At 44.0% G+C, this 16,790-nt stretch overlaps 1 protein-coding gene across 2 annotated transcripts in view; it reads left to right on the forward strand.

The window, feature by feature from the left end:
- Window positions 1-1,254: 1,254 nt before the first annotated feature.
- CYFIP1 (cytoplasmic FMR1 interacting protein 1) overlaps window positions 1,255-16,790 on the forward strand; it is an 84,413-nt gene continuing 68,877 nt past the window's right edge. For both annotated transcript variants that reach the window (XM_074858966.1, XM_074858965.1), the window contains exon 1: window positions 1,255-1,374. In XM_074858966.1, the coding sequence (XP_074715067.1) occupies window positions 1,322-1,374 (53 nt within the window). In that variant the 5' untranslated portion in view covers window positions 1,255-1,321. The remainder of the gene's footprint in view (window positions 1,375-16,790) is intronic.

Below are 16,790 nucleotides of genomic sequence, written 5' to 3' on the forward strand. Positions count from 1 at the left end.
GAATATTGGGGTTTTAGTCTGAACAGGAGATCTCAAAATGTTATTTCAAATTATAGCCATAAAATGTTTTTAGCAAAAAGATTTTTTTTTTTTTTTAAAGTATAACACTGGGAAGCTTTTTCTGCTGCCTTGTAGCATGTTCTTTTTTGGTTGAGTGGAGGTTTTCCTATAGAGAACATTATGTTTGTATTATACCTGCTGTTTGTATAAACTCTGCTACCACATGACACACTTTTCCAAGTGAATGTTTTTTGTGGTAGGTGAACACCTATTAAGAAAAGTAATTTGTACTTCCAGTTTACCATGACTGGCTCTCATTTGAAATTCCATGGTATTTATTGCATGCAGAGACAGCGTATGTTCTTTGTTAACTGTTTCTTGCTCAGAGTAGTACTGAATAGCATACTAATAGTTTTAAAAGGCATACTTGTGGTTGGAAGTTCAGTGCTTGTATGCACTGGTTCATTATGTTTTGGCTATATGTATGTCTTGTACTCCGTGCTTTAAAAAAAAAAAAAAAATCTAACAAGTGGTTGCTTTATTTCTCCTTTCTACACAGTGGTTACCTTCAGTGAAATTACTGCTTTTCATAGACTGTCCTTGGATAATATTATCTAGATAGGGGAGAAAAAATCCTTCAATCCTTCGTGTTGTTGAAACAATAATTCCTAGTAAATCCCTTTGCGGATTTTACTTATTTTATTTGAAAGATCACACACAAGTGAAAGATTTTGCTGTTTCACCCAATTTCCTGCAAGGAATTAACCTTGCATTCTGCAGGGAGAGGTGGGTAATGCCTACACACCATTTTTCAGCCAGCTTCTAATATTTGTTTGCTCTTCTGTTGTCACAAAAGCACAGTGGAAAATGTAGCTCTGGCAGTGTTGGTCAATTCTAGTCATGGACATCCTCCATGCTTAGCTTTTTGTGTGTCAGTAATACTCAGCTGACAGATTCCCTTGAATGAGTCTGTTGTATGGCATCCCTTTCTCTTTCTTTAGAACCACAGAAAAATAAGTCCTTGCTTTTAGTGTACATGCCATGTGATGCCACCAGGACCTTTTCATCAGTCCCCTGGCAGTAGTTAAAATGGCTATTTACCTGTTTGGAAAAAAGAAAGCTTTTAGATTTGGGATATTTTAGCTATTTATTTGCTCAAATTTCCTTGTAATGTTTTCTGATTTCTTTACAGATTTCTTTATGTGGATTCTATCCTGGGTCCATTCCTTCTGGACATTTTTTGACCCTGTTTCCAAATTCCCATTTTTGAGTTATGTCTGAATTGATTTGAATCTTAACTTTTGGATACTCTTCCTGTTTGATGGAGGAGACCTTGCATTTGAGTATGCTTTACCTGCACTTCTGGAATTTCAAGTAAGCAATTGCAGAGATGTTAGAAAAATGAGGCCTAATTTATTGCATGTGTGTATAGATTTAAGGGGTTTCTATCATCTATCTTTTTGTAAATTGTCAAGTCTAGCTAAAAGAAAGCATTAAAAAATATGCTTCCAAGGGGGGGGTATCTTCTAATTTAAAACCAAATTTTTTAAAAAGCCCACTAGGTGGCAGACCTTAAAATTTCAAGGCAATTTTATTAGTTGATCTCTTTCTGAGCTCATGGCTGTTGCTTTCATAATATCAAAGCCTTCATCTGTATTTAAATGAGAGAAGGCTTGTGTTTTCCCCTAATTATGTCTGATCTAAAAAGCATAAAGTAAGAAATAATTATAGTTTAAAAAAATAATTATTATGGAGATTTTTGTTTTCTCTCCTGCAGTAACTCATTATCTGGTTATAGTCATAGCCAGACTATTCTGATCCTAGAGAACTTGAAACTAGAAAGAGAAAAAACTGTTTCGATCCTGGTCTCAGCCATATTCTTCTGTTTTATGCTAAAGCACAAAAAGGCCTGCTTGGGTTTTTGAAACATGAGAATAAGTACTTAAATGATGTACAAGGGAGAAGTGAGTGGCTTTTAAAAGCAGCACTGATATGGGTGGAATGGCAAACATAGATTTGGGTGCTTAAAAGTAAAGCTTTGGTTAGGTGATGTTAGAGAAGATTATAATATTCACAGTAAGATGTTATGTCTGATGTTTAAAATTCTTTGGAAAAGAACACCCTGCATTATTGGATGCTGTCATAGTTTCATCTATACTTCATTTCCACCTTTATTTGTTCTCTTTAACTTTCATAAAATTTGCAGCATAGAAGCCTTTATCTATCTGGTTCGGTACTTTTCTTCCTTTTCTGTGGGCTTCTGTAATTTTTAGGCCACATTTTACTGCAGATTTAGTAAATTCTCTAATGCTTCCTTTGCTGCTTAGTTTTAATAACGCCTAATTAACCACTAGGTCCTTGAGGACTTTTGTTTGTGTCAAGCTATTGATCTAAAAAAAGTTAGCAACCAGTTGTTGATTGCATGGTTTCCATGGTAGCATAGATTAAAGATAGCGTCTCTGAATTGCAGGCTGATTAAAAATATAAAAAGATCCCTCTGATGTGCTTTTTAATCTTATTAAGTCCAGAGATTTACACATTTTCCAGCTTTCCTTCTATACTCTTTTGCACACTTATAAAAAACCTTTCCTCACTGATACTATTCATATTTATTGGATCGTGCAGTGTCTTGTTGCTGCAGCGTGCATTTATTGCTGGGACAGCTGTAGGGGATCGCAGATCTTGGGGTCTAGATGGCTAATAAAGTTACCAGTGGGTAACTTCAGAGGGGCAGGACTGGGGTGAAGAGTGGGTGTGGTGAATTGCCTCTGACACTCACGCCCTAGTTTCTGTACTGATGTCCTGCATGAGCAAAGTGGATGTAATTTATAATAAACTCAAGAAGGGGTTTCATGCTTGTTCATGTCTGTCAGGGAGTTGGCGGGTGGGCTCTGCACAGTGTGCAGCATTCTTGGAAAGCAGGGTGGGGGGATGTGGGCCTGATACACAGATGAAGAATTAAATCCCTCTGAGTTAGCAACAGAACTTTTGTCTAGTGTTTCAGGGAGCTGGAAAGCAGAACTAGGAAACCCTGCTTGCTCAGATCCATTTGAGATGGTGGCATTTAGCACTTGGAGGGAAATGGGAGCCAGAGCGCTGCATGTGTCGTCGGCTGCTGGTGGGTATTTATGAATATGCAGCACGCTTGCTGTTGTCAGCTGTGCTCTTGGCAGCACGTGTGCTCTCACGAGTAGGAATCTGACTTTTCCTGGAGTTAGAGGTAGGTGTAGGTGAGCAGATCACTCTGTGTTTGCGTAAGGCCTGGTGAAGTGGAGAGCTCCTGGTAGTGATGGTAGGAGTTACATTTTAATGTAGCTGGGCAGGCTTCCTGCTGTGGGCATGTTCCCATTTTCTGAGCTCGCTGCTCACTGAGACTTCTGAGACACTTGCTACTTTCTGCTCGGTCTCTTCTGCTTAAGCTTTCCCAAGTGCTGTGCCCTTTACGTAGGCATCTGTCTCCTCCTGAGAGGTGAAACAGCGGGTTTGCTTTATGTAGTGTGGAAGCATGTAATCTTTCTGTAGCCTTGCTATGCTTTAAACCATTTGCCATGTCTGATGCTGAATGAAGTCTGTGCTGACTTCTTGTGCGAAAAACCTTGTCCAGTACTTTAGAGTATGGACAAGTGGCTGGTGTTGCCAGAGATTAGATTTAATTTTAAACTGATTTATAGACAATTACTTATTTTCTTTCTTTGTAGTTTTGCATCATGTCCTATTCTTGGAGTCATTGCAGCCATTGCCTGTCGTGACTTCATAAATACCTTTCTGTGTCAGGTCATGACAGTTGCCTGTGCTGCCTTACATCCTTTCTGAGGATGAAAAGATTTCTGTGGACTCAGCAGGTATAAAAATAAATGAATAGCTAGATACGCTATTAAGCTTAATCGCTAAAATGTCGGAGTGGAAATGTGCAAAACCACAGAGTACATCAGCACCTTAGACATGGCAGATACCTCCTGGCAGGATCACAAGATTCCTGTTGAACCTCTCAGGCTGCTGTGGAGTGGAAGTCTTCTGTGGATTCCTGTGGGCTCCTGTGGAAGATTTTCTTTCATTGACTTTGGATAAATAAAGCCCAGAGAAAGAAATTAAAATGAAAATAGCTGGAATTCAGGAAGCAGACTTGTGGGTGTCTGTGGCTAGCACAGTGCCTTGAACAAAGGCTTTATCTAGTCTGCAGACAATCGCATTAAGCTTGTTAACAACCATATGATCTGATATTCATCTAGTTTAGGTGTAGGGTACCTAAATTGCCAGGAGCATGATACATTAGTGTTATAGATCTCACCAAGGATTGTTGACAGGCATGGGTTAAATACCAGGTTTAAATAAATACCACCCAAGAAAGGTCTGTTGAGATCCTAAGTCTAGCCATTGGCCTCATAAAAACCACACCTAACTTCCAGTGGATAGATCAGTTAATGGCTTGAACAGGAGTATGTAGATACATATATCTTTAGCTAGGTCCAGAAGGCATGCCCGCGTTCAGTGTGGCAAGGATAATTAAGAAAGATGGATACAGTAGAGGGAGAAGCAGGTCACAGAGGCCTGCTGAATGCCTTTAATCAAGTACTGTCATTACAGTACTGAAACTGGAAAGAGCAGGGAGTCGTAGGGCCATTGCAGAATTAAATCAGGCAGCTGGAATGGTGTGATGTGGGCTCTTTTAAAGGGGTTCTGATAAGCATGCCTCATGTTACATGAGAACATAGACATCCCGATGGTAAAATGTGATTGTCCTCTAATTCCAGTATCAAATAATAGAAGAACAGCACAAAACTTGACTAGCTGCATGTCACCATCAATTGTTGTCGGTATTATTTTATCCGATCCGATGGGTAGCTCTAAATTTGAGTATGGGAATGTCAATAAAGAGCAGATTGCTCCAGCAGCGGGGAAGTCGCTCCTTTGCCCACTCAGTTCCTTGAGAAAGAGCATAGCGAGACCTGGGGCACCAGCCAGTCCTCAGGACAAGCTGTTATTGCTGGGACAGCACGGCGCCGGTTGGCAGCGCCTTGCTTTCATGCAAAGCAGCCGCTCCTGGCACCAGGTGGCTTTCGGCAAGGCCGGGAGTTCGGTGGCAGTCCGGCACTGGAGCAGTGTGGAGTGTTGCCAGTCTGGGGGCAAGCTGCTCTTGATCTGATCTCGCTCAGAGCTTTTGGCTTTGCGTGGAGCGAGTGACCTGTTCTTGCTGCTCTGGTGTGGCTTGCTAACGGAGGTCTCACTGCTGATGTTGGCCGAGCAGCTGCATCAAGGCAAGGCTGTGCTGAATTTGCGTTCACCCAGGACAAGGAAACAAAAGCAATCCCTTTTTTACGGAGGTGAGTTATTCTTTACCTGAGTGAGCTCATTGCCGCAATCAGGGTCTGTGGAAAGGGCGTAGGATGGATTGCACTGGACAGTGTCAGCTGTCATTTTAGAAATGAAGCATCCAGCTCTGGTTGTGTTTTACAGTTTTGCCTATGCTGGGTTTAGAAGCTAGGCTGATAAGGAGCTGTGATGGGTGAAACTCATTAATTTGGTATATGCACTCGAAATACTTATGAATATAAACAAATAGAGAACAATAAGCAGCCACATCCTAGAAACGAAATTGGTTCATAGAAAAGACTATATTGCAGCACTGGCAAAAATATGACTGTGAAGATGTGTCTGTGATATGATGAAATGGTAACAATAACATTTTGTAGTGATGCATAACTTCTCCACAAACTGTGGGAATTCTTGATGATACGGAATGGGTGGAATAATTGGATTAGAGAGTACTTGAAATAATGAGAATTAGGGGGTTTAGCAATTTATCCCAACTTTCCAAAGGCTTTCTTGTAGATGCTGTTACAAAAAGGCTATTTAAGGAAACTTAATACAGTGGAAACTTGTTTGAGAAAAACAATAGATTAAGTAAAAGACTAATTATTCTGTTCTCAGCACAAAAATCATTAATAGCACAGTGTCCCACTAACAGCTGTTGAAAAGAGAGACCTAAAATTGCTTGCTGCAGCAATACTGTGTAGTTTTCTGATGATTAGAGGGGATTTACAAGAGTAAATAAAATGTTGGATGCAACTTGAAGCAGTCAAAGACAAGCAAGTAGGCTTTGGGGAAAAATTGTTTGGATGTTCCCATGCTGTCAACTGACTGTAACCCTATGTATAGTAGGTTTGTGGATTCTGTCTGCCATAAAATAGTGGATGGAAAGAATACTCTTGACAAATTTCAGTGAAAAAGAGCTGGCAGTTTCATTTTGTGGTGCAGCATCAAGTTCCTTAGGTGAATCTTGAAGAAATAAAAGAAAAATAGAACTTGAAATGGGAGCACATTACATGGAAAAGGTAAGCAACGTTGAGAATGAGCAAGTTATGGACGTGTTTGTTGTGTTTTACAGATAAATAAAAGCGGGAGGTTGTCAGCAGACAGTGGGAAACAGCCGTTCTTGGTTTTTCTATTTTTAGTTTCAATCAACAGTGGCATTTCGGATGCGGATAAGACAGGCAGGAGCACCCTCTAGAGGACATCTAAAAGGGTTTCCTACGGGATCCCCTTTGCTCCTCTAGGATTAGGTCCTGCTGGGCTCTTTCCCTCGCCCTCCTTCCAAAAGTGTAAAAGTGGAAACTTCTAACGCCGACCCCGGAATCCCGGGGATTTCCCAACGGGGGGGGGGGGGGGCTCTGCGGTGGTGCTGGGGGCATCCCGGCGCCCAGTCGGACTTTCTCTGGTTTGGATACAAGTACGGCGGGGGCGCGGTCCTCTTATAGATTTGTCGTCTTATACATACAGATGTCCCTGTGCCTCAGGCACGGAAAGGGTCGCTTTCGTTAAAAGCAAGGAGGGAGCTCAGGCCCTGGCAGCCCAGCCCGCGGCTCTGCCGCCCGCGGCAGCCCCGGGACGGCTCCCCGGGAGGAGGAGGAGGAGCCGGCGCCGGAGCCTGCCGGGGGCGGGGGGAAGGGGCGGCAGGTTTGGGATGAGGCGGGAGGAGGAGGAGCTGGAGTGGCAGGAAGGGTGTTTCCCTGCGCAGCTCCCGGTTGAAGTGACTCAGACAGGAAACTCCCCGCCAGGCGCGGCCCAGGAGCGGAGCCGCCGGGCCGACGCGACCCTTGGCGGCGGCGGACGGGCCGGGCCGGGCCGAGCGGAGCCCCCGGGCGGGCGGACAGACGGGCCCCTCCCGCCGCCGGGAAGCGCCGTTCCCGGGAGCTGGCGGCGAGCGGGTGAGCAGCGCTTCCCCGGGCCCGGGAGCGGCCTGCCCGCTGCGGGGGGACCGTCCCCCAGCGGCGGCGGCGGCTTCACCCCCTCCCCCGTTGATGGGCGCTTTATCGGAGGCGCCGGGCGGTTCCGCGGCCCCTCCGCGGCCCTCTCGCTCGTCACCGCCAGCCCCATACGCTTACGGTTGATTTATTTGTGTCCCCCCCCGCGCTGTTTTTGGCGCTCCCCCGGGCTGACCGCCCGCCCAGCTGCGGGGCCGGGCCTGCGGGGCCTCCCCGGGGCCGTCGGCTTGGAGGGACCGGGGCCGGCGCTGCTCGGGCGGAGCCGGGCCCCGGGGTGCCGGGCGTCGCCCTGGAGGCGCGGCTGTGGTGGGGCGGCGGGAAGGGAAGGGAAGGGAAGGGAAGGGAAGGGAAGGGAAGGGAAGGGAAGGGAAGGGAAGGGAAGGGAAGGGAAGGGAAGGGAAGGGAAGGGAAGGGAAGGGAAGGGAAGGGAAGGGAAGGGAAGGGAAGGGAAGGGAAGGGTCAAGTCGGCGGCAGGCAGGCAAGAAGCAGGTGGCCGTTCCCTCAGGCGCGCCCCGCCAGTGGGTGAAACCTCAGGGGTTCGTTGTTACCTAAAAGCCAATTTTAGTCTCTTCTTCTGAGTGTGGGGGTCTGAGTTGTTCTCTCTCACGGTTAGCCCGTGTGTCTGTAACACAGGGGTGGTCGGAGTTCTGCTTCCTAGGTTGTCCAGGAGCGGATCAGATGGGGAAAAAAAAAAAAAAAAAGTAAAAAGCCCTATGCAAGTTCATCCCGCTCTTCAGATGAAGTTGATGATCTAGTGCCTGTCTAAGGACATAGAGTAACTGTGTCTTGAGGAAATGGAGTTTTATCCAGTTAAAATATGCTGTAGTGAAAGCAGCAACGTAAGCACGAAACTCCCCAGGTGGATGGTCCAGTACCCATCCCGTTCTTGTCTCTGACAAGCAAAGAGATGGAGACAGACACATACTTCATCTGTGTGAGTTCATCAGCAACTCTGCTAATCGACTTGGCCGTTCAGTAGGTTCTCATTGCTTTGATTTTTATTCCTGCGCTGTTTGATGGCAGGTTTGAGGAGCATTTAGGCATGTAAATGGTTGTTTGGGCCAGGGAGCCTGTTAGGAGGAAGTTGCCTTTGTGGATGTAGCCAGTCTGCCTGAAGTGGTGGCTGGAGAGTGCGCGTTGGAGGGGGAGGAAAGCTGTCTGGAGGAATTTCTTCTTAATTAGAAGGTCATACCACCCTTTGCTGTAAACTGTGGGAAATGGAAAGCTTAGGCTAATGAGTGATTCCAGTCCTTATTGTGTGCCAGTTACTTATTTGCCATAACTTTATTATAATAAGCTTACTGAACACGTACACATGCAGTGTTGCTGGTTAGTGTGTTTTTCAAAGTGGAACTTCTAATAATACCATAATGCAATTCTGTGATCTCTGGATTATGTTTATGTTAATTGCACTTACATGAACTGTTTTATGCTCAGACTGAGTATCTCTGAGCTATATGGTAGAAAATGCATTGCTAGTCCTTAAGTGTTCTGGTTCTTGGCTTTAAGTCCTACTTTTACCTTTTAAGAACTCTTTTGCATTTGTAGACATAGAGTTTCTCCTGATCTGACGTAAAAGGCTCTTTAAGCATTCTCAGCCAACTGGTCTGTGAAGTCTGGCTGGTGTAGGCAGCCTGTGTCTCTGTAGCTGCCAGGAAGGAGGAGGAGGAATTCGGAAGCAGCCTGTACAGCGTTGGGATATAGCAGGAAGGCTTAGTCCCAGTATTGTTAAAGCTTGCTCAGCTTGTCCTCTTAAGAAATGTACAGTAGTCCTTCCCCGCAGCAGCTTAGAGACTTTTTTTTTTTTTTGGTAAAGGATGATTTGATTGATGGAATAGTTCAGTTGTAGTTTGTGGTTTTCAGATCACTATACCTGATTTATTTAAAGAATAAACCTCTCTGAATCTTAGAGAAATAATGCTGCCCCCCCTCCCTGCTGAAGATGAGTAGGACTTCATGTGTTTTGTGTACAGACGTTGGGTTTGGTCAGTTCCTGTTGAGGATCATGATGAGGAGAGTGGAGTGGTGTTTGAAATGTGTTCAGCAGTGTTAACTTAAAACTTGTCACTTAACAGATATCACAATATTTAAACCTAAGTGGAGCTGGATTACATACATTGTTTAAAAAAAAAAATTTCTGCATTATAAGAAAGGAAATGTTCCACAAGCAATCCAGACTTCTTAGTTCTTAATTTCTGAATGTGTGACTTACAAAAAACTGGTAGTCATTTAGTAACATTATCTGTAATACCCAAAGAGTTCATTAATAAAATTCTTGTTTCTTTAGTTTGCCTTAGGTGGAAATCAGCCCCTGGGCTTGAACCCACAAATTCTGTTGACCCATTACACAGATTTTAAAGTGTAATTAAATAATTAACAGATATCTGCTCTGGCTGCGTGTTTTAGGTTAGAAATTTGTCTGATATACTCCTTAAGTTTTGGTTAGTGCTTTGTTTTTTCGTTCTGTGAGAGAGGGGTCTTGGAAGGTGGCTCATTCCTGAGGATAGGTTTTACAATCTTGTCCTAAGTCTCTTCTCAGAATCATCTGATTTTTTTATTTTTTGTTTCATTTCTCAGAGATTGCCAAGATATTCAGGCTGAGGTGGAAGGTTCAGGGTGGTGGATTTGAGCTGCAAAGCTGGAATAAAAAGGTGGAACAAAAAATCCCCACAAAGCTCCTTTTCTTGGATTCAGTTTTATTCATCCTTTAGCCTGAAAGCTGCTAGAATTGCTTGCAGTGCTATACAAGAGAAAATTAATTTTAGCATAATTTCCACACATGTGCGCATCAAGACAGTTTAATTTTACAGTTGTTGCTCTACGTTCTCAGGGCAAGTTCTTCATGTGGTTCCTTTGCTGTACCAACAAGTAAAATAAACTTTAATGTTGGGCGGCGTGTTATACCATAGTAAATCGGAAGTCAGCCTTATGATTGACTTCGCTTCTCTTGAAACAGTGACAGTGCGAGTTTCTGAATTTTTATTATTTATGTGTTTTTAAATAGATGTAGTTACTATGACAAGCCTCAACTTAATAAGCAATTATTCCTGAACCAAATTAAGCACTTGTTTACCTGGGGATGCTGCAGAAGCCTGGCACAACCCAAAGCATGAATGGCCGGTGGTGGGTCCATCCACGAACTTGGGAATGTGATTCATTTAAACAGTCCTGAGCTTCCATTTGGACGTGCTCTCAGCTAGATCACACAGAGAGGGAGCATAAATATAAGAGATTTGGAAACTGTTGATATTTAGAACATATACCTTGTTACAAGCGGCTTCTGACAGACCTTATTGTTGCAGAGCATTCTGTTAGTTCTTGGCTACATTGTTATTTGAATACATAGCACATGAAAGCCACCTATATTTGTCTGGTTTTTCGTGCATGTGTGCAGATCTGACACAGTAACAGGAAAGAAGGACATTTCAACATTGTGGAATAGGATTGTATACCTACAAAACCTGACTGAGAACTTTGTAATGGTACTTATTTAATGCTACAGACATCAGTTTAGGATTCTTCTTTACTATACATCTGTCCTTAGAAGCTGATGTTTGTAGGGCTCAAGGTTATGCTTTGCTGTGTAATACTGATAACTGAGAGTGTGTATTCATTTGCTTGCTTTAGTAGTAATTCCATTAATCCACATCACCTGCCTTTCTAGTGGTAAAATTAACGTATGATGCATTGATGAGACTTGCTACAGGAAGGCAGAGCGTCCAGAATAGCAGATAATCTTTCTATATCGACACCAAAAATGTTGTAGCTCATCTTTTGGGTAGCTCCTTATCTCTCGTAAACACAATGGCAAAAAAACCTCTGAAGCTTGTTTTCTTCCTAGGACTTAAAAGATTTTCTCTATGTCAGTACATACTGTTTGCTCTCTATTATGTCTATAAATATAGCTGCATTCATAAATATGTGTGTGTGGAGAAAATCCCATCTTGAAACAGTTCAGTGTTTTTTGGAAGAAGTGGCAGTCTTGGACTTCTAACTGCAAAAAGTAGGGTTGTGGTAAAGGTGGGTGTGGCACAAAGAATTGTCAGGCATTTGTCACCTCAGTAGAAACCCCTCTCCTGTCAGGCTGACCCTCAGCAGGACAGCAAGTGAATTTATAGCTCTGTAGCCTTTCTAGAGAAAGACCATTGTGGGAGAGGTGGTTTAAGGTTGTGAGCAGCAGAGTTGAGAGCAGATCTGGTTGGGGGTGCTGGGGAGGGAGCCCAGCTCTCTAAGCCTTCCTAGCTGGGAGGTGGTGGTCCCTGCTTCCAGGGCTAGCTAGGAACAGCACTTGTGCCCTGCTGCCATATCCCTTCCCCACATCTTCTGTAGCTATTTCGTTCTGCCAGACCTCTGCTCCTTGTGGTAGGGACTCCAATGGGGCATCAGTCTCATGGCCAGGTGAGGCACTGAGCTCAGGGAGGGCTTTCAGGGTGGAAATCCCTTCATAGCTAAATGACCTGCTGGCTGAGGACTCCCTGTGTGGGACTTACCCAGCTGCGGTCTGCTAGGTGTGGATTTGCAACCCTCCCAGTCATGCTGTGAGGTCCCCATTAAACTTCTTAATAATCAGAGAGAAGTAAAGGTAAACGTGCTGGTCCTGCAGTTGAGTGGTTGCTCCGTGGTTCTACATGTGTGTTGCTGGGACAGGTGCCCTGGCATAGGCACAGCTTAAAGCGAATGTCCTCTGCGAGAGGGGAGGTTCTACTTGCTGACTTCATTAAAGCTTTTCTTATTTTAAGTAATTGGGTAACACATGAGGAACTGATCTTCTGGTTTTGCTTTCATTAGAGGTAAATGCCAGGGCAGCAGCTGTGGTGCCCTCCTTTCCCTGGTTCGTGAGCACTCCTGGTTTACAAAGCAGTTATCCCATGGAGTGAAATTTCATGATTTCTCTATGCTTGGACCAGATGTTGGGAGATTTTTCTCAGTTTAACGGGGTGTCTCTCAGCAAGCCTCTCACAGGGCTGGTTTCTGCAGGTCTACTTTTCAGGAATGTTGTTGGTCAGGAGACAGTAGAATGACCAAGCAACTTTCTTAAAGCCAAGAATTGCTCATTTGATGCAAAAAATGCCATTCCCCCACGCCTCCCTCCACTGAAAGGCATCTTAAGACTTCAGGCAGTGTGTAGACATATGCTTACTAGATAATACTCTCTACAAATGGTTAGCAGGGTTGAGTCTCACTAATGTTCTTATGAATGAATACAGTATTAAGTAAAAGAAAAAATTAAATGGTACTTTTGGTTTTAGAAACAAATACTCAGTACTGTGGTTTTACGTTAGGACATGAGTCTCGAGCTGACGTGCTAAGTAGTGATTCCAGCTGTGTAAGTGGTACAAGGAGCTTTTGGAGACGCTTAGTTTGTGCACTACTGATATATAAGAGATTTGTTTACAGGGTTTAGATAAAAATACGGTAGTGCTGTATGTCACTTTAAAATACTTAAATTCTGATAGGGGCATGGACACTTTGTTGGCAGGAAATAGAAATGCTATAGACCTGAACTTGATTTATAGTCTTTCAGTATAGCTCTAATTATTTTAAGTGGGTTCACTGACCTATCTTAAATCAATAAGGAGAGTACACTGAATTATACATTCTGAATGTAAAGTTCAGGTAAACTGTCATGACACATTGCTCAAGATAGATGTGGATGCTTATTGGGTGATAGCAGCAGTAAAGCTTTCAATGAATTTTCACTGAAACTGCATATTTTCATGTATGAAAATGGAAGTATAAAATGTTGCAGATGATGAACTCTTTCATAAGAATAAGAAAGCTTAAGAAACTAAAAACTATTAGCTTATTTCTGCTTTCTCCTCCACCCTGTCCTGTAGTATTTCCTTAATTTTTTACAAGAACTATTAAATTATAACTTCTTGTCTGATTCTCTCCCTCCTCCCTGAAATGCATCTATTAGTATATTTTTTTTAACAGTTTCTGGAACCTGTCTTTTTAAAATACTGTAATTATGCAAAATTGTACATTGTTCTTGTACTGTGCTGGATATTAAATAGAAAGCTACTTTTAAACATGAATAGTACAAATTCGCCTAAAATATCTTCCAATTTATTTTTCAGATAAAGCAGTGTAACTTTTTTTTTTTTGCTTAAATGAAAGTTGAGAGACTTGTGTCGTTGACTTACTAAGTACTTACAGGTAGAGGGAAGGAGTGGGAATGACAGCACACAGCCTCTGTTTTAAAGTGTCATTTTTATTGAAGCCTTTGTTCACTTAACTTAAAATCACAGAATCATCTAGGTTGGAAAAGACCTTGAAGATCATCTAGTCCAACCGTTAACCTAGCACTGACAGTTCCCAACTACACCATATCTCTAAGCGCTAAGTCGACCCGACTCTTAAACACCTCCAGGGATGGGGACTCCACCACCTCCCTGGGCAGCCCATTCCAACACCTAACAACCCGTTCTGTAAAGAAATGCTTCCTAATATCTAGTCTAAACCTTCCCTGGCGCAACTTGAGGCCATTCTCTCTTGTCCTATTGCTTATTACTTGGTTAAAGAGACTCATCCCCAGCTCTCTGCAACCTCCTTTCAGGTAGTTGTAGAGGGCGATGAGGTCTCCCCTCAGCCTCCTCTTCTCCAGACTAAACACCCCCAGTTCCCTCAGCTGCTCCTCGTATGACATGTGCTCCAGACCTTTCACCAGCTTCGTTGCCCTTCTCTGGACACACTTGAGTCATTCAATGTCCTTTTTGTAGTGAGGGGCCCAAAACTGAACACAGTAATCGAGGTGCGGCCTCACCAGTGCCGAGTACAGGGGCAAGATCACTTCCCTGTCCCTGCTGGCCACGCTATTTCTGATACAAGCCAGGATGCCATTGGCCTTCTTGGCCACCTGGGCACACTGCTGGCTCATGTTCAGCTGGCTGTCAATCAACACCCCCAGGTCCCTCTCTGACTGGCAGCTCTCCAGCCACTCCTCCCCAAGCCTGTAGCGCTGCTGGGGGTTGTTGTGGCCAAAGTGCAGCACCCGGCATTTGGCCTTATTGAAACTCCTACAGTTAAAATATGGCAGTGCTGAAGCCAGAGCTTCAGCTGCAGGTTTGCATTGAAAAAGTCTGCTGGATATAGTTAATGCCTGTCTTGTTGAGGGGGCACGTGCCGTAAGACGGAGCAGGATGCATAATGCGAGGCACTGCGAAGGGAATCGTGGGGCTGCCCCTACATAGGCAGCTGCCCACAGCGGTGCCATGGCTGGTGGTCACCCTGCAGGCAGGGGCTGCTGTCAGGCAGGCGCTGGCGAGAAGTGGTAAGGCTGACCCTGGAGCAACCACGTCTGGAACTGGGATTGGGAAGAGAATGCTATCCTCCTTCCCCCTGAGAAAACAGTATTTTCTTCTTTCATTTCACAAGACTGGGTAAAAATATAGTACAGTTCAAGAACTCACATGATTAAATGGTTTGTCTGAGGCTGAGGGGTTGTATTGTTTATTAGATTGAAATCCAAAGACTCTAGACTCTTGTCTTTTGATCTTTGTGGCTCATCTCCTTTACCTGTAATGTGGCAGACTGGTGCTCAGCCCACCATCCACTGCTCCTTTCAGCATAAGCACAATGGTGTGCCCTTTTTGATCACAGTAACAGTAGTCCCTCCACACCAAATACAAAGGACAACCAACCAAGGCCATGTTGAATAGGCCTGAGCATGAGCAGTCTGTGACGGTAGGCTTTCTGCAGGATGAAAGATTCTGTGTCCGAGCAATGCCAGGTTAACTCCATGTGCACATACTTTCTCCTCTTCTTTCTGGGGCGGTTATTGCTCTTGCTGCTTCCTTCCTCCTCCTTTGCAGAATCCTTACACTGGGAATCTTATCTTTGCTAAGAAATGAGAGAGCTTTTCACAGTTGCTGAACATGCCATAAGTGCTGTGCTTCACTATTAAGCTTCCGTGCTAAACTTTAGTCTTGCCCAAAGCGATGTGGTGCAGCATTGCTTCCTAACATACCCATGCAGCAGCAGGAAGAATGAGAAACAGAAGTATGGAAGAAATCCATGTTGGGAACAGCTGCAGGAGGCAACAGCAGCAGCAGCACAGCAAAATGGCCAAAGCAGCAAAACGAGAAGATTAAACAACAGGGGAGGGTCAGAGTGAACTGGGTGAGAGGAAAATAACGTGAAAAAGAGAAGGGGAGGGAGTTAGTCAAGAAGCAGTAAGAAGAAAGAACTGGAAGTTGAAGGACAAGCAAAATGTAAGTTGCAGTTGCAACTCAAATATGTAATATCAGGGAGTATTAAAGGGGTGAGGCAAATAAGTGTAGCAAACCAGATCTCAGCACACTTAACCTACAATGAGATTAGTGAAATCTTTAACTTCATTCCAGCCTGAAGAAAGGCCAAATATTGCAGAAGAGTTTTTAATATGTACGTACATTTAGGATTAATAAATTTTTTTCATATTCACTCAGAACTAACTCAGCTCTGTAAGAATTAATTAGTAAATCAGCACCAACCCTCTCAGCCATCTAGCCCCACCAATAGCAGATTTTTAAAATTTTATGTTGGTGACTTTAAGGCTTAGGCACACAGATAAAACAAAGCAAGCAAAACCGCTCTGTGAATTCTTGTAGCACAAGTGCCATTGCATAGGGGGTTGCATGCTGCAGAGCAGGCTGCAGCAACAGGCCCTCCCTCCTTGTTCACATGCATGGGATGCCTTCGGAGCAAACTTGACAGGGTTAGGCTTCTCCCATATCATCGTAATGGATTCTCAAATAAAATGAGTGGGGGATGAGCGGAATCAGTTTCCCATTTTTGAAGTGTGTGCATTTCATGGCACTTGAGATTCCTGCATGGGATAGCATTTGACCCTACATTTTATCATCAGGAAGTTGCATCTGTCCTTCAAAGCTCCAAGATATGGAATGATACTGAGGTTGCATAGTACTAGCCAGGCTGCCTGTCAGAATACCTGGTGATAACTTGCTGCATTGTCCACTGCAGGTGCTGCTGCTGTAGAATTAGTACGTGTTTGTCCATGTGCTACTGCGGGCTGCTAACACAGTGGGAAAAGATAAAGCCAGTCTTGTGCTAACTTGTTAGCAAGAATATAGTGACTCCAGCCTTGTACTATGATACAGGAGTGCTAGGGTTACACAGTGTTCTCTAAATGTGGGAGAGTTTTCTTACTGATGCTTTAAAAGGGAGTAGCTAGTAGACCTGCACTGGGTGGCAGGCATCAAGAAAGGTGATGCTGTCCTACTCCGTGGCTCACCAGTCTTGATGTAGGCTTCGTCCAAAGAGCCTGAGAGTTCCTGTTTGTAACCTGTTGTGATGATAGTAGAGTGTCAGGCCTTCCTGTCCATGGAAAAGTGCTTGAATTCATCCAGGACACTGGAAAGGAATGCCTATAGTTGCTTGACAAGTGTGACTGATTGTCATCTGAGTGCTGGTGGTCTGTGTGTCAGCGAGAGAGAGGGAGGAACAGTACTGACTCATGAAAGCATGGCTTTTAGGTTGCTTTAATGGTGCTGCCACTGCTTACCAAAGTATCTGATACTGCACAGA

The sequence above is a fragment of the Strix uralensis genome, chromosome 2 (genome assembly GCF_047716275.1).
Source record: "Strix uralensis isolate ZFMK-TIS-50842 chromosome 2, bStrUra1, whole genome shotgun sequence".
NCBI lineage: Eukaryota > Metazoa > Chordata > Aves > Strigiformes > Strigidae > Strix > Strix uralensis.